Source organism: Athene noctua, chromosome 1, assembly GCF_965140245.1.
Source record: "Athene noctua chromosome 1, bAthNoc1.hap1.1, whole genome shotgun sequence".
Lineage (NCBI taxonomy): Eukaryota > Metazoa > Chordata > Aves > Strigiformes > Strigidae > Athene > Athene noctua.
In genome coordinates this window covers 47,795,971-47,815,325 of record NC_134037.1, presented here as the reverse complement: position 1 = coordinate 47,815,325, position 19,355 = coordinate 47,795,971, and the positions used below count along the sequence as shown (strand labels likewise).

General features: G+C 37.5%; 1 protein-coding gene across 1 annotated transcript in view; it reads left to right on the top strand.

Annotated features, from left to right (window-relative positions):
* Nucleotides 1-13,183, top strand: part of ASCC3 (activating signal cointegrator 1 complex subunit 3) — a 287,285-nt gene extending 274,102 nt beyond the window's left edge. The window contains exons 38-42 of the mRNA XM_074896093.1: nucleotides 3,601-3,752; nucleotides 4,259-4,409; nucleotides 10,119-10,325; nucleotides 12,306-12,481; nucleotides 12,580-13,183. Of these exons, the coding sequence (XP_074752194.1) occupies nucleotides 3,601-3,752; nucleotides 4,259-4,409; nucleotides 10,119-10,325; nucleotides 12,306-12,481; nucleotides 12,580-12,727 (834 nt within the window). The 3' untranslated portion in view covers nucleotides 12,728-13,183. The remainder of the gene's footprint in view (nucleotides 1-3,600; nucleotides 3,753-4,258; nucleotides 4,410-10,118; nucleotides 10,326-12,305; nucleotides 12,482-12,579) is intronic.
* Nucleotides 13,184-19,355: the final 6,172 nt, after the last annotated feature.

Below are 19,355 nucleotides of genomic sequence, written 5' to 3'. Positions count from 1 at the left end.
CTTTTCCACTTCAGCTTAAAAAGAGGTGGGCTTAGGATTGTTGGTTTTTTAACTTGTTGGCAAACTAAAAAATATTTTTATATTTTCTCTATAAGTAAAAGCATCTTTATAGTTTTGTTGTTTCACTTTTTGCACTCACTGTCTTCTTAGTTTTTTCTCTGTGATGAAGTTATCCTGTGTTGGCATGAAATTCTGAGGCTAGAAAGGCAGATAAACAATTTGTGCCATTTCTCAGTTTTAGAATAATATTCTTAATCTGTTGCAATCTTATCAACTGTAAGACATCTGAAATTACTTACTTTGTTGCCAAATAAGAGATAAAGTTAAAAAGCCACAGATTTCTAGAAAGTTATACTGTTTTTTACTTAAAAACAACAGCAACAAACCAAACAAGTAGCAACTAGGGAAAATAGAGAGACTAATTACTCATCAGCTAACATAAGTATTATATATTTATCATTTTTTCTTTTGTCTTTTATACCATTCACTTAGTTGCTACATTATATATAACTAATATGGCGATAGGGGAATGACTCAATTTGTTATCTTGAGTATTTATAGGAATTTCAATAAGCATTTAAGTATCAAGGATCTGCGTGTTTTACACCTAGTGGAAAATGAAACATGCGCGGGTTTCCAAGGCAGCAGATGAAACAAGCCAACTTTACCATTGTTCTGACTTTTTCACAATGTCACTGTCTTGGATTTCACATCCAGATAGAGATGCTGTGAATAAATTCTATGGGTGAAGAAGCAGAAAATAAGGAGGAAAAGAGGATTTGCCATGTGGATTCATTATAACAATGTGGAACACAGAGTCTCACACACACAGGCTTTCCTTACTCCCTACGGGATATCTATCTGTAGGCCTCTATCAATTTCTAGGAGATTTTCTATGTGAAAGGATCCTCCAGTTAATTTCAGTGTATAGCTTGTTTTAGATTTATCTTTCTCTTACGTCTTCTCTCTTCCTTTCCTCTTTCAAATCTCTGTTAAAAGGAATGGGGGTAGGGGAATAGATTTTAAGGAGAAAAAAGAAAACAATGAAAACAGTGTTATGCATGTATCCTCAGAAGCATTTTATGAAAATGCCACTGCTTCACGCTGACTAAAAATACAATTTACTGTATTCTTCTTGCTGCTCATGGAAAAGACAGGATATCTGTGCACCCATTATTCTTCACATATATACAACAGTTTCGTCACTGAGGAACATGCTGTTTCAGTCTATGCCAGAATAGCAGAAAGGAGAGAAGAATCAGGTAGTGGAGAATAGCAGAGAGATACCATCCTGTCTCAGCAACACGCTCAGAGACACAAACTGTACCGAACGTGTAGGCTTCAATATATTTTAAAATGTGGAAGTGGCTAAAGAGTGACTCGCCTTCTAAGTTTAAACAACAGACTTCACTCTGATACATGCTGAGAACAATTCTCTTTTTATCTGAATAAAATCATGTGGACCAGCACATAAATCTACAGGCCATGAAGCTGCTCCTTTCAAATGTGGTTTCTAACATAATTTTATTTTCTATTCGGTAAAAATAATCATACCTGGAAATCACCCTGGCAAGCCAAGTGAAAAGACAGAGGAAGAAAACCATTATTGTTGTGCTGTAAGATACTATTTCTAGGGTCACTAGGAATGTTATTAGCGTGTTTCAGGGTGCTATTGCTCTTCCTTCAAAAAAGGCAACTTAAATGTTAAACTAGGTCTTTATTAGCTGAAAGGCACTTTATCCACAATTTATGAGAAATGAGACAATATTTGCGTAATACAAGGTAACACTTTAAATATTTTTTTTAAGTGTCACTGATCTTATCACCCCGATCTGGAATAAAACCTGTTGAAATTGCATTGTAAACTGCTAAAATAAACTGTGTGACTGGCCAGGACTGAAACTAACTTCTGTCTTTAAACTCAGTATTTCTCCAGATTCAGTGTAATTTAATTGAAATAGCACTGCATGTGTAAACAACTCCTTTGTTTAAAGAAGATTTCACTGTTTAGTTTGCCTTAAGTAAATGCTGCCTTTTGTTTGTCTGTAAAACATTTGATTAAATGTAAAGACTTATATAGACAACTTATCCTCATTACACTAGTGGCTGGAAAATAAGTTAAAATGATGCAGGTATCTGCTGTCTAAGGAAGTATCAAACAATATCATTTGTCTTTAAAAGAAAAACCTATGGAAACATCTTAAGCCTAGTCCTAAAATCAAACTACAACTCTCCTAATACGAAGAAGATGGTATTTAAAGAAGTGTTGAAACTGTGCAGCATACCAGACTCTTTCCTTCCTTTCTTAAAAAGCATTTTCTAGTATTTTAATCAAACTCCAGATTTCCTACATGGCAAACCACTTTTAAATACATGGCTTTCTACTGATTTAGAGTGTTGTAATATGAGGACCTGCACTTTATTGTGATCATAATGGTATTAAACAATAAAATAAGCAAGGCAACTAATATATTATAGCATAATGTTCTTCACCAGCTGAAATGCTTCTACAAATCATAATAATTGTTTTCATGTACTCTAGACAGGGCGAAAAGTATACTATATATTCAAATAACTGCATTTAGTAATAAAAAAAAAAAATCTTGAAAACAAAAGCTCATATTTGGTCCTTTCTCCTTTGGAAGAACTCTTAAATTCTCTTTCAGACTAACCAAACAGAATTTAAGTCCAGTCAGGAAAAAAGCAAGCATAACAATTTTTTCATGTCAATAGGGCCACTCGCAATGCACAATCCATAATGAATTTTGACAATTTAGATCTTTGTGCTGGTGATACTTATAGTATAGCTTCTACGTGTATTGTCAAAAACATAGTTAGTAGAAATGGAACAGAAACTCATGAGACATGGAAGGCAGGATGATCATTAACACTTTAAAGTGTGATGTGTAACTGGATAGGGATTTTTATTTGCTTGGGGTTTTTATGTACTTTGGGAAAGCTTTTCAGATTCAGGATCAAGATGCCAAAAAAGAGACAGCTATTCTGTAATCTTTCTTCAAAATTTCAAGTTAGGTGTCAGTGAACAAAACCTCAAAAATTATCATTAAACTAAATTTTAGTGGTTTTATCTACTCCAAGAGATTTTTTTAAGTCCTTAGGTTAAAATAGGAGTAATAACTAGATAATTGAACAAATTTGAATATGTTGTTGTTCTTAAATAGTTTAAAGATTTTTTAATAATTGTGCAATTCCAGCAAAGCTCTCATGTCAAATTATAAACCAATACTTGTTTACTACAGTAAACTTTGAGATTTATTCCTTTCATTCTGAGTTGGATTATGTAAAAGAAAGATTATTTGTAAGGAAAAGATCCCACCTTCTCACCCCCAAAAACATGATATAAATTACCTTTTCAAGGGTAAGAGTTGATGATGATCACGATGCAGGATTTAATCCATTTTTTTTAAAGGTCAATTCAAAAGGTGCCTGCTGCCATCAGTAGAGGTTGAAGTAAATTCCTCTGTTGAAGGCCTAGAAATTCCTGTACGTTAAACATTAAATAAATGTTCTTCCTTGTATGAACCAGGTACACAGTTATACTTGCATTCTCTTTTTTTTATATGTGTCTCCTTTGTTTAGGCAATGCTGGATATTGCAGCACATCATGGCTGGCTGGTGGCTGCTCTGAATATAACCAGTCTGGTGCAGATGGTGGTTCAGGGTAGATGGATACATGACTCTTCCCTGCTTACTTTGCCCAATATAGAGCCACAGCACCTCTACCTTTTCCGGTATGTAATTCTTCTAAGCATCTGCAGGTTTGAAATTTCATTCCACTTCTGCTTATTCTGTTTGAATGTCATTGTTGTGCCCGAGAATGTTCATTAATGCACCAGAAGCAGAACTCCTTCCACAGTGATGCTTTCCCAAATGGAGTTACTGTTTCTGTTTTCAATATTCATTGATTAATTAACCCCCACAGGTTATTTTGAGAACCATGAGTCCAGACAAATTAACAAGAGATCACTGCAACGGTCCCAAGTCCTAACAAATCTAACTCTCTATATTATGATTATCTCTTTATTTTAATTTATTATAAAAATACATTAGTATCCATCTTAATATCATAGATAATGCTAAGCTCTATAGATGCCTAGATGATGCAATAATTGATGCTACCCAAAAATAAATGACCAGCATTTAGTAACAGAAACCAGTATCAAGTTTTACTACCAAAACAACTGAAAACAAATGTTTGCTTTCCCTCCCTGGGCATATGTTTTGCTGTCTGTATCAGGAAGTGGAGCCAAGGCAAAAGGAAGAGTGTGCATGGAGGTTACCAAGGACCTATCGAGTGTCTTCCCGAACTAATGGCTGCCTGCGAAGGAAAAGAGAACGTTTTTGCTTCCATTGTGGACAGTGAATTGCAAACAGCACACATTTCACAGGTAATACTTTCTGTCCATAGTCATTATCAATATGATTGGAGAGGAAGAGTAGCTGGGAAAAGAAATACTCTCTTCACTTCCCTTCAGCAAATATCATGTAATGTTCTGTATAAAGTGCAACACATTCATTGCTAATTTCAAGGTACTGCCAGCTTTACAAAGGTTCTTCTCTGTCTGTTTTCTTAATATTATTTTCACTTATTCCTGGCTAACCAGTAACAGAGTCTAGTTTATGGCTGATATTACCACATCTCTTTGCTCTAAAGATGCTTCTCTAGGTCATTCAATCTGCTGAGTGTTATCCATCTTTTCATAGCCAGCTATACACTAGGAATACATGCATTGCAAATGTCATCGTAGCTGGTTTCTGAAGTGGTCTGTCAAACACCATTTTTTCTGAGAATACTCTTAGTAAAAGATCCAGCACTCATTTTATATTTGAAACCAAAAAAAAAAAAAAAAAGCAGATGGAAATTTCATACTTCCGAGGGGGAAGAAAAAAATACTATTCCAAAATGTTTAGGCTGATAGAGTCTTATTTTTAGCTTGATTTTCAGGCCATTCCCAGCAAAGCACAGATAAATTCCATAGTATTCATCTCATGCTAAGCCTATTGATTTCAAATAAATGTACGAAAGATGAAAACTTCAAAAGCTATACTTCAAATGTTTTTTATTTGAATATTTAAAAGGACAGCAATATGTCCTGTGTTTGACTGTTCAGCTTCAGTTAAACCTTTTACTGGTACGCAAACAAGAAGAAAAGTACTTAAATGTCTATAACAGACATCTGCATTTGTAACTAAATTAACATCAAAATTTTGAATTAAGAAAATGTATTGACATCAAAACAAGGCTTCCTTTAACAACAGATTTCTAACATAATACACATTGATTTCAGTCCAACTTTTAGATGTGATAAAAAATTAGAACATTGTTATAATTAGTTCAGGGAGAACTCAGAAGTAAACTTACTTAATTTATTTGCATAAATTGCCATTCTGTTATCTTTAAAAGCAAATGCAAATTGGCTCTGTCTGATATGATGATGGTTATTTGGCTCAAAAGTGCTTCAATTTGCGTAGCAATCTGGTGTCGTCTCTGCAGTGAGGCGATCCCAGGTAACATACAAATCCTGAATTATTCCAGAAATTAGTATGTTTAAAGCATCAATTTAAGTGCTAATTGCAGTAGTAATGAGAAAAAGCAGTACTACTGTGAGATTTGCATCTACTGCCCCATCAGTATGCCTGGAACGGCTGCTGACTGGCAGAGGATTTGGCTGCTAATTAAATAATTGTATGCATGGCAGTGTTCTCGTCTGATTCAATAGATGAAGATTAATCCTCAGATAAATATGTTTGGCTGGTATTGAAATGTCTTAGCAGTTTCTTCAAAAATAGCTTGTGTGTATGTTCATGCTGTGAATGACTCTATGCCTTTATATATCTATGTTTGTAAATAGAGATGTATATGAGGAAAAAACATAATGTCTCAGCATGGTATAAGGAGGAAGTTTCATTTGCATGAGTTGCGAAGAGCTGTACTGGGTATAGCAAAGCCATGACTGTATTAGCCAGGTCACTGAAAAGGGAAACCTTTATACCAACATTTTATACTCTTTACAGTGGTTTTTTTGGAAAACAAAACTATTGTCATGCCTTGCACAGAATTAAAATTCATATTGAGACTGCCTGTTGAGTGTCTTCATAGATAGTCTTTCAGTGGACACTTAGACAGGGGCCAACCAAAAGTAAAATTCTTCAATAAAGAATGCATCTTTAGGATAAATTTTCTATAAAGAAAGAATATAAGATTACAGAGTTTAAGCCTAACATTCTGGCACCAGACCCAAACAAAGTCAAATGAAGTGGTAAGTACACCACTAAAATGCCAAAAGCATTATTTTCCTAACAAACCTTCTACTTCTCCCTCACAGGATGTTGAACCTGTATCTTAAACCAGTTACTAGCATGAAACTGGCAAAAAACAGCTTGAGCTTTACATAAATTTGAGGCAAACAGGAAAATAAAGAAATTTCCCATCAAAAAAGAAGAAAATGTCTTTTAAGCAGATTGATAATTAATTTTTAAATAGCAGCTCTTGAAGCTGTTCATGGATTTGCAATATTAGGCTAAATCCTGGGGAGACAGATTATTGGCAAAAATGCTAATGATGTTATCAAAGGTTCATGAAGAATTTTTCATGTGATTATGATTTGAAGCTATGGGTTTGGTAGGTAAATATATATATATATATAGTATATATGTACATGCACATGTTGGTATACAGCAAAAAAGTAAAATTATCAAGAAATACTAAAGGGACATGGGAGTCCAAGTTTAATTTTACAAAAGTTAGTTATAATCCCAAACACTGAAAGTCAGCAGGGTTTTAAAAGCTGACAGCCTAAATTCAAAACTATTTAGACTGTAACTCTGATCTTTAGCCTAAGCTTTATGTTTGTTTCAGTGATTCATTCTGAATCATATTTCTTTAACAAACCTTTTTCACTAAGTCATTTAGGCATTAGGCACCTTTTAAAATACTAAGCTGATATTTATATTTTTGAAAGAGAAAAAATAAACCTCAAGATTGAAAAAAATATCCCTGCTGTAGTATTAGCTGCTTTTACTCTGGAAGTATCTGTATTCCTATAATCTTGTTCATTTTCAGCTGCTACTACTTGCCTTTTTTTCCTCAGTAAGAAAAACATTTCTTCATTTTCTCCACGTTGCATGGATGATAAAAAGGCAGCTTGCTGTCTACATTGTATCAGTGATCAAGCAGTACTAACTTTGCCTTTAATTTTGAAAGACATAAGGCCTGGCGAATGACATAACTACTTTCTTATCTAATTAAAAAGTTACTCGGAGTTACTTTGATTTGTTTGCACTGTAAAAGCTACATGAGAACATGATAGCCTTTGACAAATAGAATATGGTGGGTTGTATGGTATAAACCAGACCAAATCATAGTCTTCAACAGAGGAACAGGTAATGCCACTAAAGGAGTCAATACGTTATGATCTCTGCCGAAATTAAACTTTATTCTAACATAATTGTAACAGGTCTTGTCCTCTGAGATAGTACACATAAAAGTTTTCCAGGTAAATGATGTCTTAAAGTATGACCGAAGGGGTGATCACTGAGTTGGTACATATTAGGGTGCCTCTACTGAACACAGCAGAAGTACACTCACTGCTTTGGTGCAAGAGTCTCACGCAGTAGGTCTGTACAGTTCCCACAGTAAGCTTCATCTTAGAAACCTTTGCAACAAACATAAAATCGTTTGCCAGTTAAGGTGTTACTATTCAAGTTGTCTTATCTGATGTGATCTGCTGGAGATTATTTTAGTAGTGTCTTCTGTGTAGAATGTAGTAAAATCCTGGCAAGTAATGAATTAAGAATGTCTGTGGTGATATTTCTCCTTCTTCAAGGTGCTGCCTTTTTTTCCCCCTCTTCCCTTTCAGAGCTGGGACAAAGAGGGATATCTTTTCCCATAAGGTTCTAGCTGTTTATTTGCTATTACAATTTTCCTGTCCTTTCTTAGCTAAGGCACTATTAAGAACATCAGTGCCATTCATCGGTGTGCCCTGCTTTTACACTGCAGTTTCCAAGCACTCACAGCTGGCCCTCCCCACCTTCTCCATTGAACAGACACAGCTGTTCATGCAGCACACACAAGAGGGAAGAGAGAGAGAGAGATTAGGTTTTAGCCTAAATCAGTTTTCTCATTCAGTTCAGCCAGGCTCTGGTAATGCAGCCATTTTAATCCGACATAAGTCTGTGCTGCAGCCAAAATGGGCAGTCCTGCCCTCCCCGTGCCATTTTCACCTCTCCTGACCTGGCTCACTGCACAGCTGCACAAACGCCATGGCTGGTTTGGGTGAGGAGGTGGGAACAAGCATCTGGGGACAAGGGGAGGAGGGATCATATCAACACTCTCGCTGGCAGTCAAAATGGCCTGTAGCCAAGTGGCTACATAAATGCTTGTGCCAGCAGGGGAGGAGGCTGGGCCACTGCTTTCAGTGGCACTGAAGGTTTATGCTTATTTAGAGTACTCGCAGGATTAGAGAATATACTTCCACAATCAGCTTTAATCTGATCTAAGTTCATGCTGTCCCCAAAATGATTAGCGAGCTGATCCATCAGCTGCGGAGTCGCAGCATGGCAGTGCCAGCGTGTCGGGGGTGGCGAGGGGGACAGCTACCTGGTGTGGAGCATCTTGGAGAGAGGGACAGCATCACCTCTTCCTATGCCAGTGCGATCTTAGGGCTGCTGACCCTCGCTGCTGAATCCCTGGTTACGTATTAACATATGCCATTGGCAGCGTGAATCATGGCAAAGATGGCTCCAAAAAGCAAACTGAGCTTTAATTAAGGCTCTAGATCTTCTAGCGCAGATAAAGTAATCAGAGGCACATCAAGCGCAACCTAAGTGAAAATAGATTTTGCTGAAACACAAGATGGTCAAACCAATACATGAAAAATAAAATACAGTATTTTTCCAGATAAAACATTTCTGTTCCATGCCAGTACTGCCCACGTGACTATGCCTACCCTCTTCATTCCCACAAGTTCCCATTTTGACATCTGCTGGTTCTTTACCAAGATCAGTATTCTTTCCTTCTTCTCCTTCCCACCCCCTGGGTTTTCACGTGTTTTTTGAAAACATGGGTGTAGTGGTGATTCCTGTTTTATTTTGGAGGTGGAGGGAAGGGAGGGCGGGGCAGAAGGTGGTTCTTGGTCTTTTGATTTTTTCTGCTGAGAAAAGACCAAGGCTTTCATGCCTCATCTATCTTTTTCAGCCACAGTGAGGCCACAAATTACTGCCTCCATTCCACAGGCCATTTTTCCACTTCTTCCTAACTAATTTCATTAAGTTGAACATGCTGATTTTCTTTTTAGTAAATGAAAGTCTGCATTGCTCCCCTCCATTTTTGTCATGGTTTCTCAGATCTGCTTTTCCTTGTCTGATAAAGACTAAAATGAGAGATAGATAGGGCTGCATTTCCAGGATGCCTCTTTAAGGTTGAAGGGAGTTCCCTGTTCAGCTGCACAAATTGTATGCCTCTAACAACAGGTCTCTGTATGAGGATGAGAGAAAACTGAGGGCCTGTTGCAGTTCATGAGAAACCACAGAGACTTAAGATTCCTCAGGAGGACTGTAAGAAGGAGGGTTCGTGAAGATCGATGCAAGAAAACCTTAAAAAAAAACCTAGGGATAATTTTGGATATGCAGTTGAACTTTTGGTTAATTATCTGAACTGATCCTCTGAACTCTCTGAGGTTTGCCCATTGCTAATTAGCACTGCAGTGACTTGTTCTTTATGGATTATGCTAAGGAAGTTTAATTTAAAACTTAATTATACTAGTTTTTAAGTGGCTTACAGGGAAAAAATACTTTAATCGGGAGTGGTAAGGAATTTTTCCTGTGTTCAGACATCAGTAATCTTAGTGAGGCATGTGTAACGTGCTTGAGGAGTTTCACATTTGTTTGATTTGCTTAGAAAAAAGTAGAGTAAGAGGTTAATGAAAAGTATTTTGTGCTTATGATTGATAGTCATACAATTATATATGATATTCTGATACATAATAAAACATTATTATAGAATAAATATGTAGGCTGCACATTGAATTGTTATTGTTACAGTGACAATGATTGTATAGATTGTCTTGTAATCCACAGGGTTCTGGTTTTTTCTACAGGCTTGGAATTTCTTGTGCCGTTTGCCAATTCTAAACGTCAGCCTGAGCATTAAGGGCTGTTGGGATGACCCAGTTCAGCCACAGAACGAAGTGCATGTTCCTTCTTTGACAACAGACATACGAGATGACAAAAGATGGATCAAATTACATGCTGATCAAGAGTATGTGCTCCAAATAAATCTGCAGAGAACCCAGATGGGGTATCAGGTAGATTAATTTATCATTTCCTTCCCAGGTGCACAAGTTTCCAATAATCCATTTACGTTATCAATAATGCATGTTATACAGCGTAACAGGGGGTTTTATGGTTTAAGTATTATGTAAATTATAAACACTTCCAAAGCCTTTTCTGTGTTAGTAATGAAGCAAATGTTTTTTTCAGGTTGCAATAGGATAGTAAATAGACTCTTAAGGTAAAATTCTAAACCAATTCAAGTCAGTGAAAAATTTCTCTCATTCTTTTTTACAAACTAGAAACTCATAAAGTTCATTTGTTTGGGTACTATAAGCAGTGACAGTAGAGATGATAACTTCCCAGGCAATATTTACGTACTTGCCCGCCCCAAACTCATACCACTCGTACACTTGCATATTGTGCTTCCCCAAACCAGTTTATAAGCTTCCCTATTGTATTCCCATGTACCTCCAAAGTGCATACGAGACCAATGCCCATAAATATGTTTCTACTCGTAACACATCCTCAGGCCTTCACTGAGGATACCCTCCTAGTATTTTACATGTGATGCTTTTTTAAACAGCTCCTAGAACAATTTCTACATACAAGTCCTTTCCCCACCTAAATTTCAGCTCCACCCCTTTGCCCAGCTAAAACCCATCCCATTTCCTCTTGGGATGATCACCTCACTGGGCCCTCAGCAAGTCTTCATGCGCCAAGCCAGAAACAGCAGGAGCTGCACAGGTTTCCAGCTGCTCTGCCCTTAGCAGCAGTAACTCACTGTACCTGCTTGTAGGTTCTTGGAAGAGTTAAGACCCTGCCTCCTGCATTCCAATCAGGCACTGCTGACACTAGCTATCACTTACTTGTAGAGGCATTTTTGGTCATCTGCATACCATGAGTGGCATTTGGACCACCATGATTATAATTTTGGTAATGAATTTCTCTAACATTTCAAACAACTAAGAATGATAATTACCAGCATTTTTGTTAAGATATGAAGAAGAGTTCAAGACAGGAGCAGAGAACGGTTTTAGACGTTAGTTCTGAGACTCTTAAGACAACTTCATTTTGATAAAAATAACAATGGAGATACACATTCTGTTGTAAATCCTGAAGTAAACTTAACATTAGTTAAAGAATTCTATTTGAAAAGTATTTTTTCCCAACAGACTTCTTGTCCTGACTACAGCAGCAGGTTCACTGTAGCTTCAAGGGGAGACTGTCTCATCTGTAGGAAGGAAAAAGGGTCAAAGCTCCTCCATAAGTCATTTGCTGTGCCAGTTACTGACAGGCTGTTCCTAACCAGAAGCCATGGAAAAGGATGGAGCAGGAGCATTTCAAGCACAACAATCACTGTTTTATAAACCTCTCCTAGAATTTGATCCCTCCTTTGTAAGAAACAGCTGGATCAAACTGTTTCTGAAGCTTCATGGCTGTGGTAGTGCTTTTTTCTTCTGTATAAATCTTCAGTAAAACCTTTCCATCTACAGAACACGAAATGAATGCTGATGGAGTGTGCATCATTATATCTTCAGCTTTCAGCAGTAAAGTCACTGTCTTAAAGAATCACTGAAATAATCTTTCCTTTTGCTATATCAACCTCAAATAAAGACTTCAAGTGCTGTTTTGTCTTTATATTAATCTTGAACAATATTGTTTAGCTTTATTTAAAGACACTAGGTTTACAATTAACACTTCTGCAGAGAGTAGCATTTGGAATATATTAGATGAAATTACAAAAAGGGAACAGTATTTCCATTCAAGTTTTAACAGCTTACAAAGTAAGTGGAATAGTATCTCATACCCTGGGTTTTTCTCTGTGGACTGTGATTTTATTTTTTAAAAAAACCCTTCCTCTGGAAATTACAAAAATATTTTAGTCTGGCTAAATTATAGTCTTATGTAACACCTCACAACAATGTGGTTTTGAGGTGTTTTTCATTCAAGTAAGAATGGCATTTTGGAAAGGTAATTTCTAGTTTTATTAAGTTGTTTCTTTTCCCCAACAGGGAAAGCAAGACAGTAAAGCAGTGGCTCCTCGATTCCCCAAAGTCAAAGATGAAGGATGGTTTTTGATATTGGGAGAAGTCGATAAAAAAGAACTCATTGCCCTGAAAAGAACTGGATATGTCAGAAATCGAAATACTGTTTCCGTTGCTTTTTATACTCCAGAAACTCCTGGAAAGTAAGACAAATTTTAAAATTCGGTTCTCTTTATGATGAACATTTCCAAGTAGTCAAGACCTAATTTCCAAACTAATGATTCTGCTTTTTACATTTTAGGTGTATCTACACCTTGTATCTCATGAGTGACAGTTACCTTGGCATGGACCAACAGTATGATATTTACCTGAACATTATACCCGCTAGTACTTCAGCACAAGTCACAACAGAGGTCTCTGATGCTATGAGTCACCTGGCTCTGAAGTAAAGGTGATCTGAAAAGTCCACTCAAAAGAACTGGTCTTGCGGCTAAGACATCTGGTCATTCTGGACATCGAAACATGCATTTGCCTTAGTGGAACCAACTTCAAACCTCAAGACAACCAGGAAATTGAAAGTGACTACTGTATTGACTCTGGTAACACAGAGTTAGCCACAGTGGCCTTACTCCTTTATGAAGATTTGTCTTTTCTTGTTGCATCTTTCTTCTTTCAGAAGTCGTATTGTTAATTGAATTTTGACACATCAAAATAAAAGACTAAAAGATTTGTGCAAATTTAGGGCTATAGTCCTCATTTTGAAAAGTGTTCTGTAGCCTATGTATTGATGTAGTTTAAATAGTCAAGTTTTTTAATTTATAGGGAAAAATACAAAATTTGATCTTGAAAACTGCTGCAAACATTGATGGATGTGTTATATTTCATGTTTAATAAAAATATGTCCATAAGAATGTTTTCCATTAGATTTTTCAGTGTAAAATATGAGATCTATAGTAACAAAATCCACCTCTTATGCATACTACATTTTGAAGGTGATAATCTAAAGAGAAAATTTCACAAACTTATATTAATTATATATGCAGTAAATCTGGTTATAAAGGCATACTAAATAGTATCATATATTTCCAGTATAGCAATGACGCAATTTATATAGATCATAATTAAAGTTTACCCTTTACATGTATGTACATACATGTACAACACACACCCCCCATATATATAGATAACATATTTACACTTTCTTTACTGTTTTTTTCCTGAATTTTGAAGGACTAAAGCAAATAAAATCAGGTGTCTTGTTCTAGGGTTCAGTGCTGAAATGGGCAACTACATTCCGTAAATAAGGGAGAGTTTGGCTCCAAAAACGGGGTTTATAGCAGACGGCTTGGTGAGCGAGGAAGAGTTCTGCCAGGTGACAGGGCGTGTCTAAGAGACGCCCAGCTCGGTGACAGTGCCATGGAGGCATTTCCACCTGCAGGACATAAATCTGCAGCAGAATCCTTCTGCGTGATGCAGTGATTAGAGTGCTTACCTAGAGCTACACGTCCCGAGGTCAGTCCTCTTCTCAGCCTTAAGGGGATTCAAGATGCTGAGCGAGTACTTGGAGGCAACATACTGCAAAAACATCACACGCCTTAAGCTGAGTATTAATATTTGAACTTGTTCAGCTTTCTGTTTAGCTGATAAGCATTACTGCTCCAAGGGCTCCTTTTGTTGTCATTTCCATTGTGTTTCACCAGGTGAAAGAATACAGCAGAGTTGTTGCGTGGAAGCTTCCCATTTAAAAAATGACACTGGTGGTGCTGCACCCACATAGAATCACAGAATGGTTGCGGTTGGAAGGGGCCTCTGGAGCTCATCTGGTCTAACCCCCCTCCTCAAACAGGGCCACCTAGAGCCAGCTGCCCAGGGCCATGGCCAGATGGCTTTTGAGTATCTCCAAGGACAGACACTCCACACCCTCCCTGGGCAGCCTGTGCCAGCATTTAGTCACCCTCACAGCAAAAAAGTGTTTCCTCATGTGAGAGATGCTCCAGTCCCTTCATCTTCTTTGTGGCCCTTCACTGGACTCTCTCCAGTATGTCCATGTCTCTCTTGTTCTGGGAAGCCCCAAACTGGACACAGTACTCCAGGTGTGGCCTCACCAGTGCTTATCACGTCTGTTGACCTGCTGGCAACACTCCATTGCAGCAAAGAGAAGGCTGGCTGACTTCAAAGGGTCAATAGTTCAACATTAATTTACTTCATATATATCTGGCACCTCTAAATTGTGAGAAAAGTTTTTAAAATAATCCATTCTGTAGCTGAGAGTTTTCAGAGATCTTCACATCCCCTGATGTTACAAATTTTATATTTCATTATTATATTTTGACTTTATTGCCCAAGAAAATGGAATAATAATAGAAAAGGTTGTCACTATATTTACAGCCTGCTAGATGATACAACTGCCACCTTTGCCATTTAGACTACATCAATACAGTATGGTGTGTCACACACGAAACATTATTTTTTCAAATTGGTAGGCAAAAGTTTGGTTATACACATTTACTTAGCCCTACATCCATTTTAAAGAGAATCATTTTCTTTAATCTGCGAGTAAATTTTCACAGAAATTAAGTCCTTTCTTTGGGAAAATTCTTGGCTAAAGCAATATATTGTCCCTCAACAATTTTAACTAATTAGGAAAAAGAGCTATGCCACAAACAACATGCCAACATAGTGACGCTAGCTCTTGTTGCTTTGTAAATACACATCACCAAATAGTCTAACTGCAGAGTAGCAGACAATAGCTTCAGTATTCTGTATTAATCAATTAAAGAGTTTCTGTAATGTCATTTGTACCATCTGTATTTTGGTTTGGAAAGATTTTATTTCATTTCCTAGCATGTTAGTTGGTTTTAGAAATAGGTGAAATTTCTAAATAACGTATTTGAAACATTTTGGTTTTACAAAAAATACTGGATTCATTAAGACAAAGTCTGAAGTAGTATAGAAGGAATTTAAGCAGATTGATTAGAATCAGTATTTATCTGAAAAATCCAAGAGAAGGGATTCTGATGCATTTGAAACAGTGCTTAGAAGGAACAATCAATATGTTCAATCCAGTGATATCTAATGGTGGAAACTGAGAATAGCTGTCTAATGAAAGTATGAAAATCAGATCACAGAATTTTATTTTTAAATAAATAAATAAATACTTTGGCATTGAAATTATCACCATTATGCATAAATAAGCAAGTTAACACATACAGAAATTTTTAATGTTGTTTCTCATTCCGGTTTGCAAGCAGGTTTTTATTTTTCTTCCCCCTGCCCCTTCTGGGAGCAGCTGCAGTTCGTGCCTGCCTGCCCAGGTATGATATTTATTCCAAAACTTGGAATAAATAGCAATAAAGTACACACATATTTACGTCTGCCTATGTGACTTTGCCGTGTCCTAATCTCATACTGGCATCACAGCAGTACTTAGCAGGAGCTAGAGGAGTTTGGCGTATGTACAACCATCCCCCATCTCTTCTTAAGAGGGTCTTACAATGCAATCTGTTGTTTAGAACTTAAGAGTTCAGTTCTAGTCCAAGTACTGAATGTGTAACAGTGGCACCATGAAGGAATCTTCACTACTGCAGGTCTTTCTTTTGTTGCAAATTGAACCTTTGGAGGCCCTTATTTCACCTGGATGAATTCAGGGGCTTATGCTGCTGACCCAGATTTTCTCTTCCTCACTGTTACTTTGTTTCTAGAGACCATCTCTAGATGGTCATCCTGAAGGAAGCTTCAGGAAGTCCCTCATCAACCTCCATCCTAAAGCCCAGTGTAAGACTTGAACATTCACTGAATAGGCTGCATTTAGAGGAAGGTAAATTTTGTAATTCCGATTTTCAGGTTCTGGGGGGTACTTAAAAAGGGAAGATATCCCCTGTGCATCTGCTCTTGCACATCACAGGCTGAATCCAAATTCCTGTGTTCCTGCCCCACTCAAGAAAAAGAGACTGTGATACCTTTAACACAGCTTGATGAGCTGGTCTAACGGGCATTGCTTCTCTGCTTATTTACTGCAGTTCTTAAATCTTCACCCTATTGTCTTGCCTCCATCCCTCCCATTTAAGGTAGACTTCCCTTTAGATCCTTCCGCTACCTGTAAACCCTACAGTCACCCTTGTTCAGTTATCCGTATTAGTGGCAGTGAATTAACACAGAAGGAATTTTTTAAGCTCATCTCTCTGTGATGTGGACACTATCGTAAGCCTAAGTAGTATGTACTGAAGCAGCCATATATATTTTTTCCACATCCTAAAGGTCTCCATAAAAAAGTTTGAACTAATGCTGAGAGTAGAAAAAAAACTGTATGATTCTGTAACCAGCAAGCCAAGCCACAGGTGTAAAAATAAGCCATGCATCCAAGTATGCTTTACACCTCATATGAAATGGTAAGCTTGTGTGATCACTATATAAACTTTTTTTTTTTTAGTTTTAGGTATCCTTTCTTCCAACTTAATTGCACACCTTTGGCCTTGATGTAGTTGCTTATATGCAAGTATCTAGTGGCATTTAATACGCAATATCTCACCTGGCCTCTACATTCAGCTCCGGAAGAACGTGTGCCATCTGCAGAGGGCTACCAGATGAGAAACAGGATGCTTTTTCATCTGACACTCTCTGCGGATGCCTCAAGTAACCTGAGGCATCTAAAATAGCACTAGGTATCTACATTCAGGTAACCAAATTGAGCCCTTATTACTTGTTTAGCCATAGGTAATCAATTCAGTTGCTTAACTGCATCTAATGCACTTTAAAATCACCAAAGATATTTCAGTTGCCACTCCAGAAGACAGCAAGTCTTCCATAGGTCCTGTGTCACTTCTGCTATCCCCACTCAGGTATGCCCGTACCATGGGGTGAATACTTACATACTCAAGCTAATCAAGCCCGTGTTATTATAAGTCAGAAGAACAACAAGTGTTCCAAATTCTCTCTCCCAAGCTTTTTATGAGAAGGGAGAATTCTCCTGCTTCACGAGAATAAATATTTTCTGACAAAAGGTTTGGATGCCACAGGATGCCCAGACAGCTACAAAAAGGTGAGCAGGGCTGCTGCTGAGAATGGTCACTCCATTTCTACTTACACACCCTGCCTATTCTATCTGCTGTGTTTGATTCCCACCTGTCTTTTTAAAGACATATCTTGTTAAATGACATATTCGCAGAGCACACTGCTCTTCAGGCAGATATGCCAAGACTTAAATCCGCAGAAATTTTGACGCACATTTTTCTGAAGCGATTTGCAAAAGCTCGGGAATTAACTCCTATATTAAAGGAACTTCACTGGAAAGCAATTGTACTGCTTTTACTAAATGAGTCTCTGTGTAAATAATTCCTACACAGGGTTCAATCTAGACAGAAGAAACAAGCTCTGTAGAAAAGGATTCTCCACAGTGATTACGCCATCCTGCAATTAAATATGTTTACAATATGTCTTGTACTCAGATCTTCTAATGAGCTCCATACTGCATAATGTGATTTGAATCTGGGACTCTCCAAGCCAATAGTAAGCCTTTCTTCTGCATCTCTGTTCTTAGAAAATCACAACCACCTTCTCTGCTCAGATCTCTCCTCAGAAATAACGTAAAAGCTTCACTAAGCCTACGCATTAGGCTTTGCTGCTGCTTTTTTCCTCCCACTTAGTCTTGTCTTACCAAGGCTCTCAATAAAAACATGCACCCAAGATAGAATGCTTCTATCTCTCCTTGCAGAAGATCCGTACACAGCAAAATTGGTGACATCTCATTGCACAATGACAAAGATCACACGGGTGAGAGGACGAGATGGAGATCTCATTGAAAATATCGTAAGTGACCACTGGGAGGGCTGGGGGGAGGGGGGTGGGGGGGGGGTGGGCAGGAGTGGTGTCTAGATCTAGGTTTTAGACTAGAAATGAAAACATGGTGTGGGGAAAAGAAAGTAAATAAAGACATTGGCTATTGTTCATGTGCTAGAAAACCAATGGAATAAATAATGAAAAATGTTCTCTGCTGAATATTATCATTCCCATTAATAAGATTCCCACTAACGGTAACAACAGCAGAGGTGAACTGGACATTTTTGAAAAGTCATGCTCTCGATAACGTGATACATGTACAAATAGTTATAGGGCTATGCTATTAATTACTGGCAAGAACAGTAGAAAAGGGAGTCTAGAAATATCATCATCTTTTTCTAACCACACTCTAAATCTCTACATAAATGTGACAAACAGCATTCTTCACGCAGTAGAAAATTTGCACCTTGGAATGGAAATAACTCAGTTTCTACTGTGTAGTGCTAATGTGGGAAAATTAGGCTTACGTACTTGACAGCAGTAGTTTCTTCTAGCTAACAGGATAAAATTGTTTCAGGTGCCAATAACACATGGTGAGTTCCCATCATGTATTTGTCAGCAAATCCAACTAATTAGGCACTAATTACTCATGGTAGTAGCACAGTAATATCAGGATATGATAAACTGTCATCTTTGTAGCTGTGAAGATTCTGCAGTTAAGACTTTATTTTCTCAAACAATTGCAATGACTAAAGGGAGAACTGGAAAAAACACCAAGAGGATTCTGCCATCTCCATAAAAAGGTCCCTTCATTCACGCACACCAATGCAAGATTTATCTTTTTTTTTTTTTTTTCTATTTTACCCTATCTAAAAAAAAACCATAAAATAGTTCAGTTCTTTGTACCAAGAGAGGCTACATGACTATTTAGCAGTTTACCCCAGTTACAAAATCTTGCTGTTTCTTTGGCACAGTTCTGTCCTGTCCCATCCCATGCCACTCCCAAATCCCTGCCAACTGAGTCTCATGTTATACTTGGACTAAACTTTCTTGGATAGGGCCTTTAGGGGAATTTCATTCTCTGCTTATAGGACACGTAGCACAGAGGAAATCCTGGTCCATGATTAGGTTCCTGCAAGCTGAGATCTACAAATAACCACATAAGGCCCTACTGTGCTAAACTCAAAATACGATGCAATGTTACTCCAAGAATATATTAAGCAAATATGACAGGTGCAAAATATGCAGCACAGTTAACTGTATGATTAAGGCAAATGCCAGTTTAATTTTAGATTTTAATTC